Below are 14080 nucleotides of genomic sequence, written 5' to 3'. Positions count from 1 at the left end.
GACAGGTGCGCGGCGTCTCGGGGCCAATGGTCGCGCGCGGCGGTGAAGTCATCACGAGTGTTGCCACCAGCTGGACTGTGGGGGCGTGGACTGGCGTAAACTCGGCTAACCCCGTGTTTGCAACTTTGCAGGCAGTGGTGGTGGTGGTAATGGTGATAGTGATGCTGGTGGTGGAGATGAACCTGTGCACCGAGCACTGAAAGATGTTTGAGATGATAGCACGTGCCATCACTTTGAAGCATGGCACATTCTCTGTGACCTTTGACCTTCGCACAGAGGAAGGCAAATGCGGCTGCTTTACAAAAGATATAGTGGCATAATAGTAAACATTACATAATCCTCTGCTCTGTGTGTGTGTGTGTGTATGTGTGTGTGTAGTAAAGACCAGACTCACGCTGAGGCAGACAGCCCGTGCGAGCTCACGGGGGCGGCGCCCCCTGCTGGTGAGAGCGGGTCCACACGCCAGCTCGGCAATGAGTGGAGATGTGTAGACCTAAAAACAGAAGAAAGCGCTGATTGGCTGAGGGGAGCTATATGCTTTGTATGAGTATGACTAGTGTGCATTCGTGCGCGTGTGTGTAAGAAGAAAGACTGAAGGAAGGGTAGAGATAGTTTAAATGTTGGTTCAGACTGACATCTAGTGGCGATAGTTTAACACTGCAAGTGATGGCACAATTCACAATTATTATTATCTTCTTTCCCAAATTGGTGCTGCAGGCCCCACGTGACTGAGTCAAGCGTGTGCTCGTGCACGTCTGATAGGCTTGCTTCATCCCCAGATCAAAGGTCACATCCTCTTCTATTTTTCCTTTTACTTATGATATGTCTTGTGTTATTAAATTTAAAAATAATTAATTAATTAAACACATTCCTTAGGTTTTTTTAATGAGTCTTTTATTTCTGCAAATTACTTGAGTTTTTCAAAAAATTTATTAACTATAATAAGCATGCTTTTAAAGTACTGTGAAAAATAAATCCCAAAATTTCCATTTTTGTCCTCCCACTTTCCAAATGAGTATCAAATACTGTCTTAATTTTCCTCATCTCCAAACAATCCAATGAACCAAGTAAACAACACTCTGGAAGTTATGAGTCATGTAAATGACTCATAAGCCTCATAAGGCAGAAAGCCACCGACCTCCACACTAAGAAATCGATCAAATGACAAAGCTTCTCCTTTGCAACTTTTATATGTGTATATTTTTTATACTTTTATTATTTTTTTACTCTCATTATGTATTTCTGTCCACTCTCCCAGGGGATGTTTGGCAGCCAGACCTGCAGCTGATAACCAGTAAAGATGGAAGAGCTTCACACAGCTTATTATAGCTTATATAATTCTAATAAAAAGTATGAATTATCCACATAAATACACATCATATAAAATTGTACTCACATAAGCTTTTATAAATTCACTCAATGTAAGGAAAATTATCAGAGACACTCTTTTTAAATGACTTCAGACATTTTCAAGCTGTAGATAGAGGGTACGCTGTTTCATACTAAGGAGCATGTAAAGTACTATTTTATAATCTTACATCAGGAGTTTTTCCTGGTTTGTTTTGGATTCCCCAGAAAAGCTTTAGACCAGCGCTTAAAGTAAAATCACCAGCTTTGGAAACACCAAGAACTTAGGATAAAAATGAAAGCTGATGATATTGACTACCGTGGCCTTGTCAAAGCCTTTTATCAAGTCAATAAAAAGAGGAGGGTGAAAGTGTGGTCATTCATCCACCCAAAAGCCCATTCTGAGCCAGGAAAAAGCACTGTATATGAATTAATAGAGAGGAAGGTAAAGTAAATAAGATGAGGGCAGCACAGATTGGAAACAAATGAGCTTTTAAGCTAGCTGTGCCGTCCAATAACACAAAGGCAGAACATTTTTTTTTTTTCAAAGCACTGCAGATGTCTACATGCTGACCTGGACTACTGATGCCCTTCGAGGCTCCGCTGATTAAAAAAGCAATGATGTTCAGAGGTTCATCTTTGACATATAAAGCTTCTGAGGGGCACATCTCCAGTGTTGCATACAGTTTGCCTGGAGTGACCCTGTGGAAGTGGTAATGGATCGAGCAGGCCACAAAGTCAGACCAACTCAATTCACATCTGCTGATGGCTAAGCTGACACCCTTTACCACCTGTTAACTCTCATTCAAATGCAGAGTTTCTGCACTCTGCATCACCTCCACCTTCACCTCCATCTCCAACCCTCCTCTCGTGTTGTTCCTGTCTGCTTTGTTTTGTGGCGAGCTCTCTGACTTTACATGTTCTGTACGCCACTAGAGTGCATTTTACATTGAGGCAAAGTCTAAAAAAAATGGAGAATATATATAAAAATGTCTGTAACAGCAGTTAATTCAACCCTTCTTTTATAAAGCTTCTGAATTAAAGGTCACTGACTAGTTCATTGCAGAACTGTTAACCACATGCCATGGTCTTCTTCGCTTGGTTGTTAAAGTACTTGCAATATGTACTCAGCCTTTTAACTTCACTCAGTCACTGAGTCGACCATGAACTCCTAAAGTTTGGCCAAGGCTGTGTCATGCAACAGGACAATGATCCCAAATACAGCAGAATCTCAATCCAGAATGAACTGTAAAAAAGAGTGGGCCAGAATTTGCTGTCACAGTGGCTCCGTCACCCTGATATCCCCACGTTTTGTTTTCAGGGTGCTTTTCACGTCTTTTTCCCTCATGCAATTGTACCTTGTTAGCAAGTCCCCCTTGTGTTGAACTCTTCTCCATAGGACCCTGACCTCTGACCCCTCACCCTTAACCCTCTCCCTGTGTGCTCATCACTTGGCTGTCAGTCAAACACCACAGACCCTCCTCTCCTGCTGGGCTCTGCTGTCAGACAACAGCAGGGGAAACACTGAGAGAGAAGAAAGAAGGAACATTAAGTGGAAAACTTTACTAGAGAGCAACAACTTAGTATACAAGTTGTATTTCTAAAATATTTGGTCCAAAACAGTAACTAGTTTATGGTTAACTCTTCCCATGTTGTGTGTTAAACAACACCAAACACATAGTCAGAATCACATCGCACAAATCTCTCGCCTCAGGGTTTAAAAGCAAGACACTCACATTAGCATAACCTCTGACCTGTGACCCTCACCTTGACCTTTCACCCACACATTCCTGCCCCATCAAACTCAGGACAGGAGATAAAGATAGAAATTTAAAAGGTTAAAAGCCTCTCAAACCAGCAGCTCTGCAGTCATGAGGACAGCAGGCTGCAATAAAAAATAACAATAAAACTCTGATATTATTATTCAGTAAAACTAAGTTTGGATTTATTCTACTATGAAGTTATGGCTTCATCTGACAGTCAGACAATCCCAGCATGAGGATGGAGTCTCTACAACAACACAGGCTGAGCTACGATAGCAAAGTTTAGCATTATTAGCCATGTTAGCGGCATGGCTTCAAGGATTTTCATACTCTTGGCTCTGTGTGATCAGCGCAGAGTATAAAATGCTTTTATGGTCATCTCAGGAAGACAGTTCCACCCAATCCACCTAAGGTTAAAACATTTTGTTAGTGAGGCTCATCCAATCACAAAAAGCTGTCTCAAACTGAACACAGACTTAACGAGAGAGAAATTGAAGCAGCTTCTTTCAGACTGAAAGAAGATGAAGAAGATGAAGATGAGGATGAAGCAAAGGGCTGCCACAAGTCTAAATATGGATTATTTTGAACTATGAATCATGCAAAGCTAGTCTATTTGAGTGCAACTGTTTTTTTATTTGATCTGTATACAAACACACAATGATGTGAGACAGCTGGGTGACGACGGACAGGTGAAGACAATCAAACAATGAAGAGGACATAACGCTTAACACATGGCACAAGATATGTTGCACCACCAAAGTAAAATAGCAAATAAACAACATCAAAGCAGAAACACGAGAATAAGATCAGAGGGAAAATGATGTGGAAACAAAATGTATACCAGAGAGAACTAAAGAAATTGCCAAAGGTAACAATTCTCCAAGAACTCACTAAAAATGTAGACGTACAAAGTACAAATCCAAAAGACAAACTCTATAGAGAATTTAAAGAAAGTTAGAGGGTGTCGAGCGTAGGTCAGAAGGTAGAGCTGATCATCTACTAAATAAAATGGTTGGTGGTTCAGTCCAGCTGCTCCAGTCTGTATGCCGAAGTGTCATTGGGCAAGATAGTGAACCCCAAATTGTTCCTGTGGCATTCATGTGTGAATGTTACATATAAGCACTTAGGGATAGATAAAAGTGCTTGTACGAGTGTAAATGAGGCTCATAGCATAAAGTGCTTTGAGTGCTCAAGTAGAAGAGTGCTATATTAGAACCAATCCATTTAGCTAAGCTAGGTTTAGACTGGTAATTTTAATTGTGTGGGTTTATTAGGGCTACGGCAGTCTTACAGAACTTCATTGTCTGAAAAACATTTAAAAGTATAGATGCTGTCAGGTTAGCTGAAAACACAGTCTGACCCACAGTAAATCACTTAGTGCTACATCAATGAGGAAAGATTTTCATACATCTTTAATAAATTCACCTAACACAAAAGCATGGAAGATGGTCTCCACCACTAAAAACACATCAAAACAAATCAGCTGGGAAGAGCTAAGTAGAAATTTTGGGTTATTATCACCAAACAACTTATTTATGGACTGAATTTTCAATTATAGCAATTAAAAATGTATATATATTTTATTATGGCCCTGCTACAGACTGGCCACCTGTCCAGGGTGTGCCCGGCCTCTCACCCTATGACAGCTGGGATAGGCTCCAGTGCCCCTGGATATATATTTTATTATTTTAAAAAAAATATTTAAAACATTTCAAAATATTATTTTCAGTGGCAGAAATGAGCTTCCATACAGCCAAACTCTCTTGTACACACATAGTTTCACTTTTTAATTTCGTTTTTAGTTAACTTTAATAAACTTGATTGATGACCTGCAACTTTTTCATTAACTTAACAGTCAGTTAACTTTCCTCTAGCACTGTCATGACCCCCAAAAAATTAGCATTTAGCTAATACATTTAGCTAAAATGTCAGCTAAAGGCAGGATGTAAGCTAATTTAGATGCTGATAAAGCAGCTAGGTGGATTTCTTTTTTTCAAATTAACCTGCAAACATGTTTTAATTCAATGTGTGGCCCTTTACTTACTTTCTTAAATTGATGCTGCCCACTCTGGTTCGCACCTACCTGGGGAACTGCTGACTTGCCTGTCCTCTAAGCTCCATTTTGTTTTAGGTGCTTTCTTGCATGTTAGCAATTAACATGCTAACCTGAGAATGCTAATATTGTGAACAGTAGCCACACCATAACATAAATTCATGCAGACAAGTTTCCACGTCAAATAATTAATGTGAATGATTCACTAAAGTCAGGAAGACAACTGAAAAAGACAACTTTGATGAAAGGGGGGTCCACATATAAAAATATCACATTAAGTATTTGGAGGACCGGGAGAAAATTTCATATAATTATGTTAGCCAAAATTCTGTCAAAAATATGGTTTAACTTTAAGGCTGTTATTATTAGTTAGGGTTTGTTTCTGGACCATAGCAACTTGGTGGATTTAAACATTAAACTGGAAGATTGATCCTGTGTGAATTGATAAGTACGGCCAGAGTTCTTCTTATTCTTATAATGGTGTACAACCAACTCATTGCTGATGGTCCTTCAGTTCCTCCAGTCATGATGTCCTTTTGTTAACTACTCTTGCTTTCTGATGACATGTTAGAAATGGGCGAGTCGTAGCTTGTTCTTATAATGCTTGTTCTTCGTTATTTCCTTCCGGCAACATTGTTGGTTGAGTTCTACCAAGACTAATTGGTTGGTCCTTCTTGGTATTGATAAAATCTGTCTCGAGCACCACTTGTTCATTTCTGCAACTACAAGTGACCACAGAGAAAATCAAACTGTGTGCAAGTCTTCTTTCCAATAACAGATAAATGTCTTATTGCCATACCGTTGTGTTTCTCCCATTGATTTACAGTGTTATTTAGACACTTTTAATAGTTTATTTGCACTGTTCATATTGCTGCAGATAACTAACACTCAGGGGTTAAAGTGAGCCGAGTGTGCTGGCCATTAATGTCAAATTAGTTCATTTGTCATGTCCTACAGTGACCGCATGGAGAAACCTGCTCAATAATAAGAAAATAATGACATCCCACAGCCACTCATACCCTCATTACATTGTTTTTTTCCCTCATCCCTGTGATGCTTCATAATGGAGATGGAAAGTTGCGGTTGCACACACTTCAGCATCCAGCTAGCTATAAAGAAAGAGGAGGAAAAACAGAGCAGGTACATTCAAATGCAACTTTTCAAGCAGCTCCACAACTATCAGCAAACACACAAACTGTTTCTCGGTTATTGCATGGATATAAAAACATTTTCTCCCTCTGGATGTTTTACTCTAACATGATCTTTGCTGCTGCAGGCATCTCCCAGATTTCCTTCAGATCCATGTTTCTCTCTCTCTTCTAATGTTCCTGGTTTTGCTAAAGCATTCTTACATAAGGGGCCCAGCGTCTTTGAATAGATTTGTACAACAAATTTGAGCACCCTTCACTTCGGGCCTCGAGGGAGGGAGTCTGTTACTGAAGGGATGGCAATGCTTTTTGTGTGCCGAGTGTCAGGAGAGGGCAGGTTTGTTCCTGTAGCTTAAAGAAGGAGGCAGCTCATGATGTCTAATAATATCTGATAAACGGTGCACTCAGACTCTGTCAGGTTAGGGATTTAGGGAGGTCATGGCAGTTCACAGTGGCATTAAACCCACAGATAAAACCAGCTTGAGATAAAGGAAATGTATAACAGTCTCTCTTATGTATAGGTTAATGCAGTAGTTCAAAAGGCCACTGTATGCTGAAGCGATTTGCACCATGACCCCTCAAAGTGACTGCAAAAGACACAGAAAGCGTATCAGAGTGTCTTTAAAGTCTGACAAGGTCGGCATCCATACGGGCTGCAGTATGGTGAACAGTAGGCCTTTGTGCTCTCTGCATTCTTGTTCACGGTAACATTACACCGCTCAGCTGTTACTCAGGGCTCACGTCATGCCCCGGAGCTGAAGACAGGAGTCTCATGGAGAGGTGTCCTTGGACACACAGATTCCTCCCTGCATTAGAGAAAAGGTGAGGAAGACAAGACCAGCTGTGCACATTCAGTACGCCAACAACAATCTCAGCATTAACTGCCATCTTGTTACCTCAATTAAAGAGGTTATGTGATTAGTTTGATTTGGTCTGTTTGTTTGCACATAACTCAAACAATTAAGAAATGTACTTTATAGGGCATTAAATAAAATAAATTAGTGTTAATGTATGGCTTGTTTGGAAGAGTTACAACAGCTTAGGTTTGCAAAGTTGCATTTGCATAAAACGCAAGACTTCTGGAACAATGTCCAGATGAGAAGATGTTTGGTCATAATGTACAAAGCCGCGTTTGGATAAAGTCAAACACTGCATATCACCACAAACACCTCATACCAACTGTGAAGCACGGCGGCGGCGGAGGGGTGGCGGTCTGGGCTTGATTTGCAGTCGCAGATCCTGGGCGCCTTGCTGTCACCAAGTTGACCATGAGCTCCTCTGTATGTCAAATACTCTAGAGTCAAATCTCTCTTAACAGCTAAATCGTGGCCACAATTTGGTCACACAGCATCTGACGACCTGTCTTAAAAGTCACAACATAACGTTTTAAGAGGGGCGTAACAAGAAGGACGATGATCCCGAGCACCGCAGACAGTCTACAACAGAATGGCTGAGAAAGAAAAGAATCGCAGGTGTGCTTAAATAATCAAAAATGTAGGCATATTTGTTGATTTAGTGGATAACAATGATGTGTCATGCTCACTGAGATCATTTATGAAAGGTAAAGAACCCTGAAAAGAGAAAAAGCAGACAAATCCAGGCAAAAACTGATCTCTTGAATGTGTTCACCTGATAGTTATATACCAACAGTAATAAACAACGTGGATTAAATCAACAGAAATTCTTATAATGTGCATTTTAAGTATCCCAACAACAGGGGGAGACATTCAATCTGAAATGACCAAACACAGAGAGCACAGTGGAGCTGCTCTGTATTGGAGGCGAATACAAGTGAAGGTTAAAGTCTGTTTTTTACAGAGTCCATTCTTTCCTCTCACAAAGAGAAACTTTACAATGGTTTCTCTTTTGGGGTCAAATAGGTTAAACAGAAGTACTGGCGGGAAAGGAAGCTGAAAAAGGAAATTGAAGCACCAGAGCTTCAAACAAACCACATCAATGTGCGCTCACACATGTCTGTGTATCGTCACTGTGAAAGTGCCTCACTCCTGTGCGGTGCAGCTTTTCTCTGTACGGTGGAGGATGTGGTGAACTTACTAGCAGGCCTTCGTATGTTTAGTTACCGTACCATAACTCTCTCAGAGGATGCGACGGTCACGTGTGCACATTCAGAAAGGCTTCTTGTTGTGCAGCGTGTGCATAATGCACGGGCTGCGGTTACATGCGGAGGACGGAGCTGGCTCTGCACAGGTTTCCGCGAAAGCAGGCGTTCAGAGGAAGCGAAGGCAGGGGGATGTGGCACAGGTGAGCGAGCACATTGGTTCCTGTGGTGTCTCTCTCTTTCGTTCTCTCTCTCTCTATGGAGCACCTGGATGGCTGGTGTGTCGACAATGGAGGCCGGGATCATGCACAATCACACCTGCCGGGACCCTCACCAAGGTTACATAACTCACATGTCACACACTGACATACTTATGTGAGGCTTGCGTGGCAGTTGCTCCTTTAAAGCAACACTTGTTTTTAGTCGGCTCATGACCCTTAAGTGAAGCAACGTCTATGTGACACACCCTCCCGGGTTGAATACATCCTATTAACACTTCAGCTGAAGTGATTTCCTCCTCGAAGTCTGTGTTCGCTGAATAACTCAGAGCCAGCAGCTGTGAAACGTTTCACTCGAGCTAAAGATCAGAAGACATTTGCGCGGTTTCTTTTTGCAGTATTTATCTGACACACATGAACATCAGCGCTAAATGTACGGCCACAGACTCTTTATTAGGTATGCCTCCTCAACTGCACGCTCACACAAATATCTGCTCAGCCAATCACATTTCAGAGTTCAGTGTATGCAGATGTGTAGACATGGCCAAGATGACCTACTTGAGTTCAAACAGAATGAGGGCTTTTCCCCATCACCCATGTTTACAGAGACTGCTCTGAAAAAGATCAAACATCCTCTGAGCAGCTGTTTTCTGGACCAAAATGACTTGTTGACATCAGAGTTCAGAAGAGAATGCCCAGACTGCTGCAGAAGAGCATCTCTGAATGGACAGGACGTTGAAGCTGGAAGCAGATGGTCTGCTGCAGCACTGGGTGCCCCTCCTGTACGAGAAACTGAGCCTGCAATCCTCACAGGATCAGCGAAACCAGACAGCAGAAGATTGTAAAACTGTTGTCTGGTTTTGGTATGCCATGGAGATAGAAGGCAGTTCTGAAGGCAAAAGGGTGTCCAAACCAAATACTTGTATTACCAAGGGTGACGTTTATTAAAAAAATCTGCAAAGAAACTGGAGAAGTGACATCATGGAGCAGAATGGCAGATTAAGGTTTGTGCTGGCAACGGGATCCCACCACAGTCTGAACACTGGTGGTGCTGGTGGAGGATGATGCTTGATTAAAATTTTGTGAATGAGCTCAACAAATTTAAAGAATGGGTCCTCAGAGAATGCAGGCAGGTAGACTGTTGGACAGAAGTACGGTGCATGAGCCGTGACTGACGGCGTGGGAAAACAGATGTGATGAAGAAAATAGAGCGGCAAGAATAGCCCATGCAGAGGAGTATAAGAGAACTGATCTTCCTTATTGAACTTAATTATAGAGTCCCACGATTCAACAGGTGTAAACAGTTTTTAAGATACTGGTGCAACAACAGCAGCAGCTCTAATAAGAGCCCTCACACAGCAGAACGAGAGGTTTCTGTTCACTCTCAGGGCTCGCGTTGCTCTGTAGGCTGCATCTTCACCATAAGAGTCAAAGGAACAGAAGGTCTCTGAGGTTTTAGTCCTACTAAAGCAAAAGATAAAAATGTTGTTGAGTTTCTGTTATTCCTTCTTTTCAGTTCATTCAGCTCTATATTGCAATCTGTGCTGTGAGGGGATCGCATCACAGCCACTGCGGTCCTGGATATCTCCCAACATGCTACAAGTTTCCGGATGTTGCACTTCTTAGTACAAAAAGGAGCTTTATTGACTAAAATAAATTTGAACAAAGAACGCACAAGACTAAACTGTCAGGAGAATCTTATAATCCAACAGGGGAATTAAAAGTAAAGTCCATTAACTCGACTGAAGCATGGAGAAGGAAAAAAAGAAGGAGGAGAGCTGGGAGAACAGGTGGGAAAATAAGGAAGCGCAACCAGACGATTTGAGAAATGCATGAGGTTTGAACAATGAGACACAGGAGGGAGAAATCAGTGATCAGTAGGTGAGGACGGCCACACTGGAGAAAAATGAGAGGCTGGCTTTTAAAAGTGAACAGGAGACATTTATGTCTCCTGTCCACGCCCTCCTCACCTGGATCCTCATTTATCCAGGTGAGGAAATCCCACAAAGTTGATTCTGTTGATCTGGACGTTGGAGTAGAGACTAAAGAAGTAACTTGGTTTGAGTGACAAAACATTTCGTCCAATGAAAGCTTTAAGTCCAGATGAATAGAATCAAATTCCTGGAGTGACACAATGACAGATGAAGAAACACTCAGGTCACCAGAAACACCCAAAACTCAACAAAAACCTGGGATCATGACACAATAATTACTCATAACATTAGATTAAAATAAGGTTTTAACCTCCTTTAGGACTAATAAAAGCTGCATTTTCAGCTGTTCATTCAGTTCCTTTGCTGCAAAATACAAAAAAAGTTGGACGCCTTCAAATAAACGTCCCCCAGCTGACATCGGAGAGGTGCTGATCCAGATTTAGAGAGATTATTGGGGGATAAAGGCACTTCTTAACTTCCCCATGGATTTTATTCTTTCAAAGAAATACAAAGATTTAAGGTTAAAACTGAGTTGTTTGGGTTTTCATCAGGAAAAACACATGATCACCTAGTGAAAAAAACAATATGCCAAAGATAAAAATGACTTTCGAAATAGTCTGCAGCAGAGATTTAAATGTGGATTTCAGGAACGAGCTTCAGGCTTTGACCCACAACATCCAATGTGCAACAAAATCATGTTCTGTAACCTCATTTACGGCTTTTATACTCTCTTTTGCTTTTATAAACTAAAGTTTAGGAAGTGTTTGGGCTGTTGATTGCCCACCTCATTAAAAATCTAAGAAAGCCATTTAAGGGCAGCAACTCCTCACCATCACTTCCACAGCTTATCCTCGTCTTCCTCCTCCCCACAGACAAAATTGCCCGTAAGTGTGCTTAAGACCAGGCAGCTGCTGACGTCATGGTTAAAGGTACCCGGGTGATCCTGATGAGAGCATTATGTGGGTGAATGGGCAGCAGCACGCAGACAAAGTGCTTCCATAATGACGGCTAAATGTTTAACCTGAGAAGCTTCTGCAGCACAGCGGCCGTGTGTGTGTGTTTGTTACATCCACTTAGCTAACAGAGACCAGGTCAAGGCAAAGATGGACTTTTCCTCTATAACTGTTAAATTCAATGAAGAAGATTCATTGTTTTAAAAGAAGAATGTGAGAGTGAATTTACCCCATGTATGAAATTTGTGTGAATGTACAGTTAGCTCCGTAAGGATTTGGACACCACCGCAGTGGATTTAGAATTAAACCATCTAGACATGATTGAAATGCAGCCATCCAATTATTTTTTACTTGGTCTGCCACAAAGTGTTAGGCCATGTAAAAGCACAGTGGGGTCAGCGGATGCTGAGGCTGATAGTTCTCAGAGGTCACCGACTTTCTGCAGAGTCAATCGCTACAGAGCTCAAAACCTCAGGTGACTGTCAGATTAGCTCAAGAACAGTGTGGAGACAGCTTCATGGAATAGGTTTCCATGGCGAGCAGGTGCATCCAAGCCTCAGATCACCAAATGCAATGCAAAGTGTCACATGCAGTGGTGTAAAGCACGCTGCCACCAGACTCTAGAGGAGTGGAGACATGTTCTCTGGAGGGGCAAATCACCCTTGTCCATCTGGCAATCTGATGGATGGTTGCCAGGGGAACGGCACTGCATTGTTATAAGTGTAGGGTTTGGCGGAGGAGGGATCACGGTGTGGGGTTGTTTTTTAGGAGTTAGGCTCAGCTCATTAGTGTCAGTGAAGGAAACTCTTAATGCTTCAGTATACCAAGACATTTTGGACAATTTCATGTTCCCAACTTTATGGGAACAGCTTGGCCCCTTCCTGTTCCAAGCAAGGTTCATAAAGACATGGATGTGCAAATTTGGTGTGGAAGAACTTGACTGGCCTCCACAAAGTCCCGACGTCAGCCTGACAGATCACCTTCATGATGAATTAGAGCACAGACTGCGAGCCAGACCTTCACGTCTCAGTGTCTGACATCACAAATGTGCTTCTGGAAGAATGCACCTAAACTTTGTGGAAAGCCTTTCCAGGAAAGCTGAAGCTCTTTTAGCTGTAAAGGTTGGGTCGACATCAAATTAAACAATATGGATTAGGAATGGGATGTCAGTCAAGTTCATATGCATGTGAGGGCAGACGAGTGAATACTTTTTGGTAATATCTCGGTCCCCTGACGGCCAAAGAACAGCGTCTTTACTGTTTTAGAAACACTTTGCATTTATTATAATTAACTGTAATCCTGAAATACAAAAATCCCTTCTTTATGACTGGTGGCTCACTATGGATGAGACAAAAAGTGACGGGTTAATCTCTTTGTTTACAAATAACCAGGTAATAAAACTCCACTGTGGGGATTATGTGGCGTTAATAAAAATGAACGAAGAAGAAGAAACATAAACAAACACTTTGAGTTTGATATTGGGTTTTAACCAGTTTTAATTAACCCTGATTACAGCTTAATTACAAGTTTGGGGAAGAAAATAACATAAAAACACGAAAGAAGTGGAAAATTCAATGTTACATCATGGTATTAACTCTCGTCTCCATCTGAGTGTTAGGTAATTGCTTGGGGGGGGGGGGGGGGGGGAAAGACTGAAACATAGACCTTTACATGGTAAAACAATACACGTCTTTTAAAATGATACAACATCCCCCCTCAAAAAAAAAAAAAGATAAAAAATATACAAGCAAGAGAGAGAAAAAGTGACATTATAAAATTAAAATTACAAGACAAAAAAAAAAGGATAAAATCCCCCACCCCCCCCAAATAATCCTCCACTGTCCCTCCCTCTCAAAACCCGATGTTATTTCTCTGTCAGCATCAAATATTAGACATTTTAGTTATATTACATCTGCAAAAACTAAAGACAGTAAAAGGGGGGGGGGGGGGGGGGTGTTGGAGGCTAGAAGGTTTGAAAACAGGGAATGGAGTTTGGGGTCGATCAACATCATCCAAAGTGATGTACACAACATAAAAAGCAACAGCTAACAGAGCCATGGAATAATAACAATAATAATATTAATCATCATCATCATAATGCCAGCTGGAGAGGTAAATAACCCAATGAGAACAATCACAACATCAGAAAAATAAACCGAGAAACCTTTTCTCCTTCTTCTAAATAGAGAAATGCAATCTTTGTGCTGTTTGTCTGCAGACCTGAAACAGGATGAGGGAGAGTCTGCGTCTCACCCAGACTCCGATCAATCGCTTTGCCCCCGCCATATATCGCGACAGTCAGATCGCGCTGCCGTTAGCAGGAAGTCTGACGGCGCCTGAAGCAGAGCGAGGAAAAAAATGAACAGCGAGAAGCGCGAATGAAAGAGAGAGAGAGCAGAGAAGAAAGAGAGACGGATGTCTTTCTGTTGCTGAGATATGAGAAGTAGTAGAAGTAAGGCAGCTGTCAGTTCAGATACAGACACAGGGCCTGGCGGGTGTGTGTGTGAGTGTGTGTGCGGGCTGTGACATGCTCCCGTCCAGACCACGGGGGTCTGAGGAGGAAATTCGATCAGCCCAGCTACACAGACCGCCTGCAGGCCATCTA

General features: G+C 41.8%; 1 protein-coding gene across 4 annotated transcripts in view; it reads right to left on the bottom strand.

Annotated features, from left to right (window-relative positions):
• Positions 1 to 2759, bottom strand: part of cicb (capicua transcriptional repressor b) — a 44308-nt gene extending 41549 nt beyond the window's left edge. For all 4 annotated transcript variants that reach the window (XM_014334444.2, XM_014334446.2, XM_014334445.2 and 1 more), the window contains exons 1-2: positions 2706 to 2759; positions 395 to 493 (exon numbers count right to left, since the gene is read on the bottom strand). In XM_014334444.2, the coding sequence (XP_014189930.1) occupies positions 395 to 493; positions 2706 to 2744 (138 nt within the window). In that variant the 5' untranslated portion in view covers positions 2745 to 2759. The remainder of the gene's footprint in view (positions 1 to 394; positions 494 to 2705) is intronic.
• Positions 2760 to 14080: the final 11321 nt, after the last annotated feature.

Source organism: Haplochromis burtoni, unplaced genomic scaffold (assembly GCF_018398535.1).
Source record: "Haplochromis burtoni strain Fernald_Lab_line unplaced genomic scaffold, NCSU_Asbu1 Contig_80, whole genome shotgun sequence".
NCBI classification, from domain to species: domain Eukaryota; kingdom Metazoa; phylum Chordata; class Actinopteri; order Cichliformes; family Cichlidae; genus Haplochromis; species Haplochromis burtoni.
Note: the sequence above shows the minus strand (reverse complement) of the source record. Positions and strands in the feature narration are given on the sequence as shown.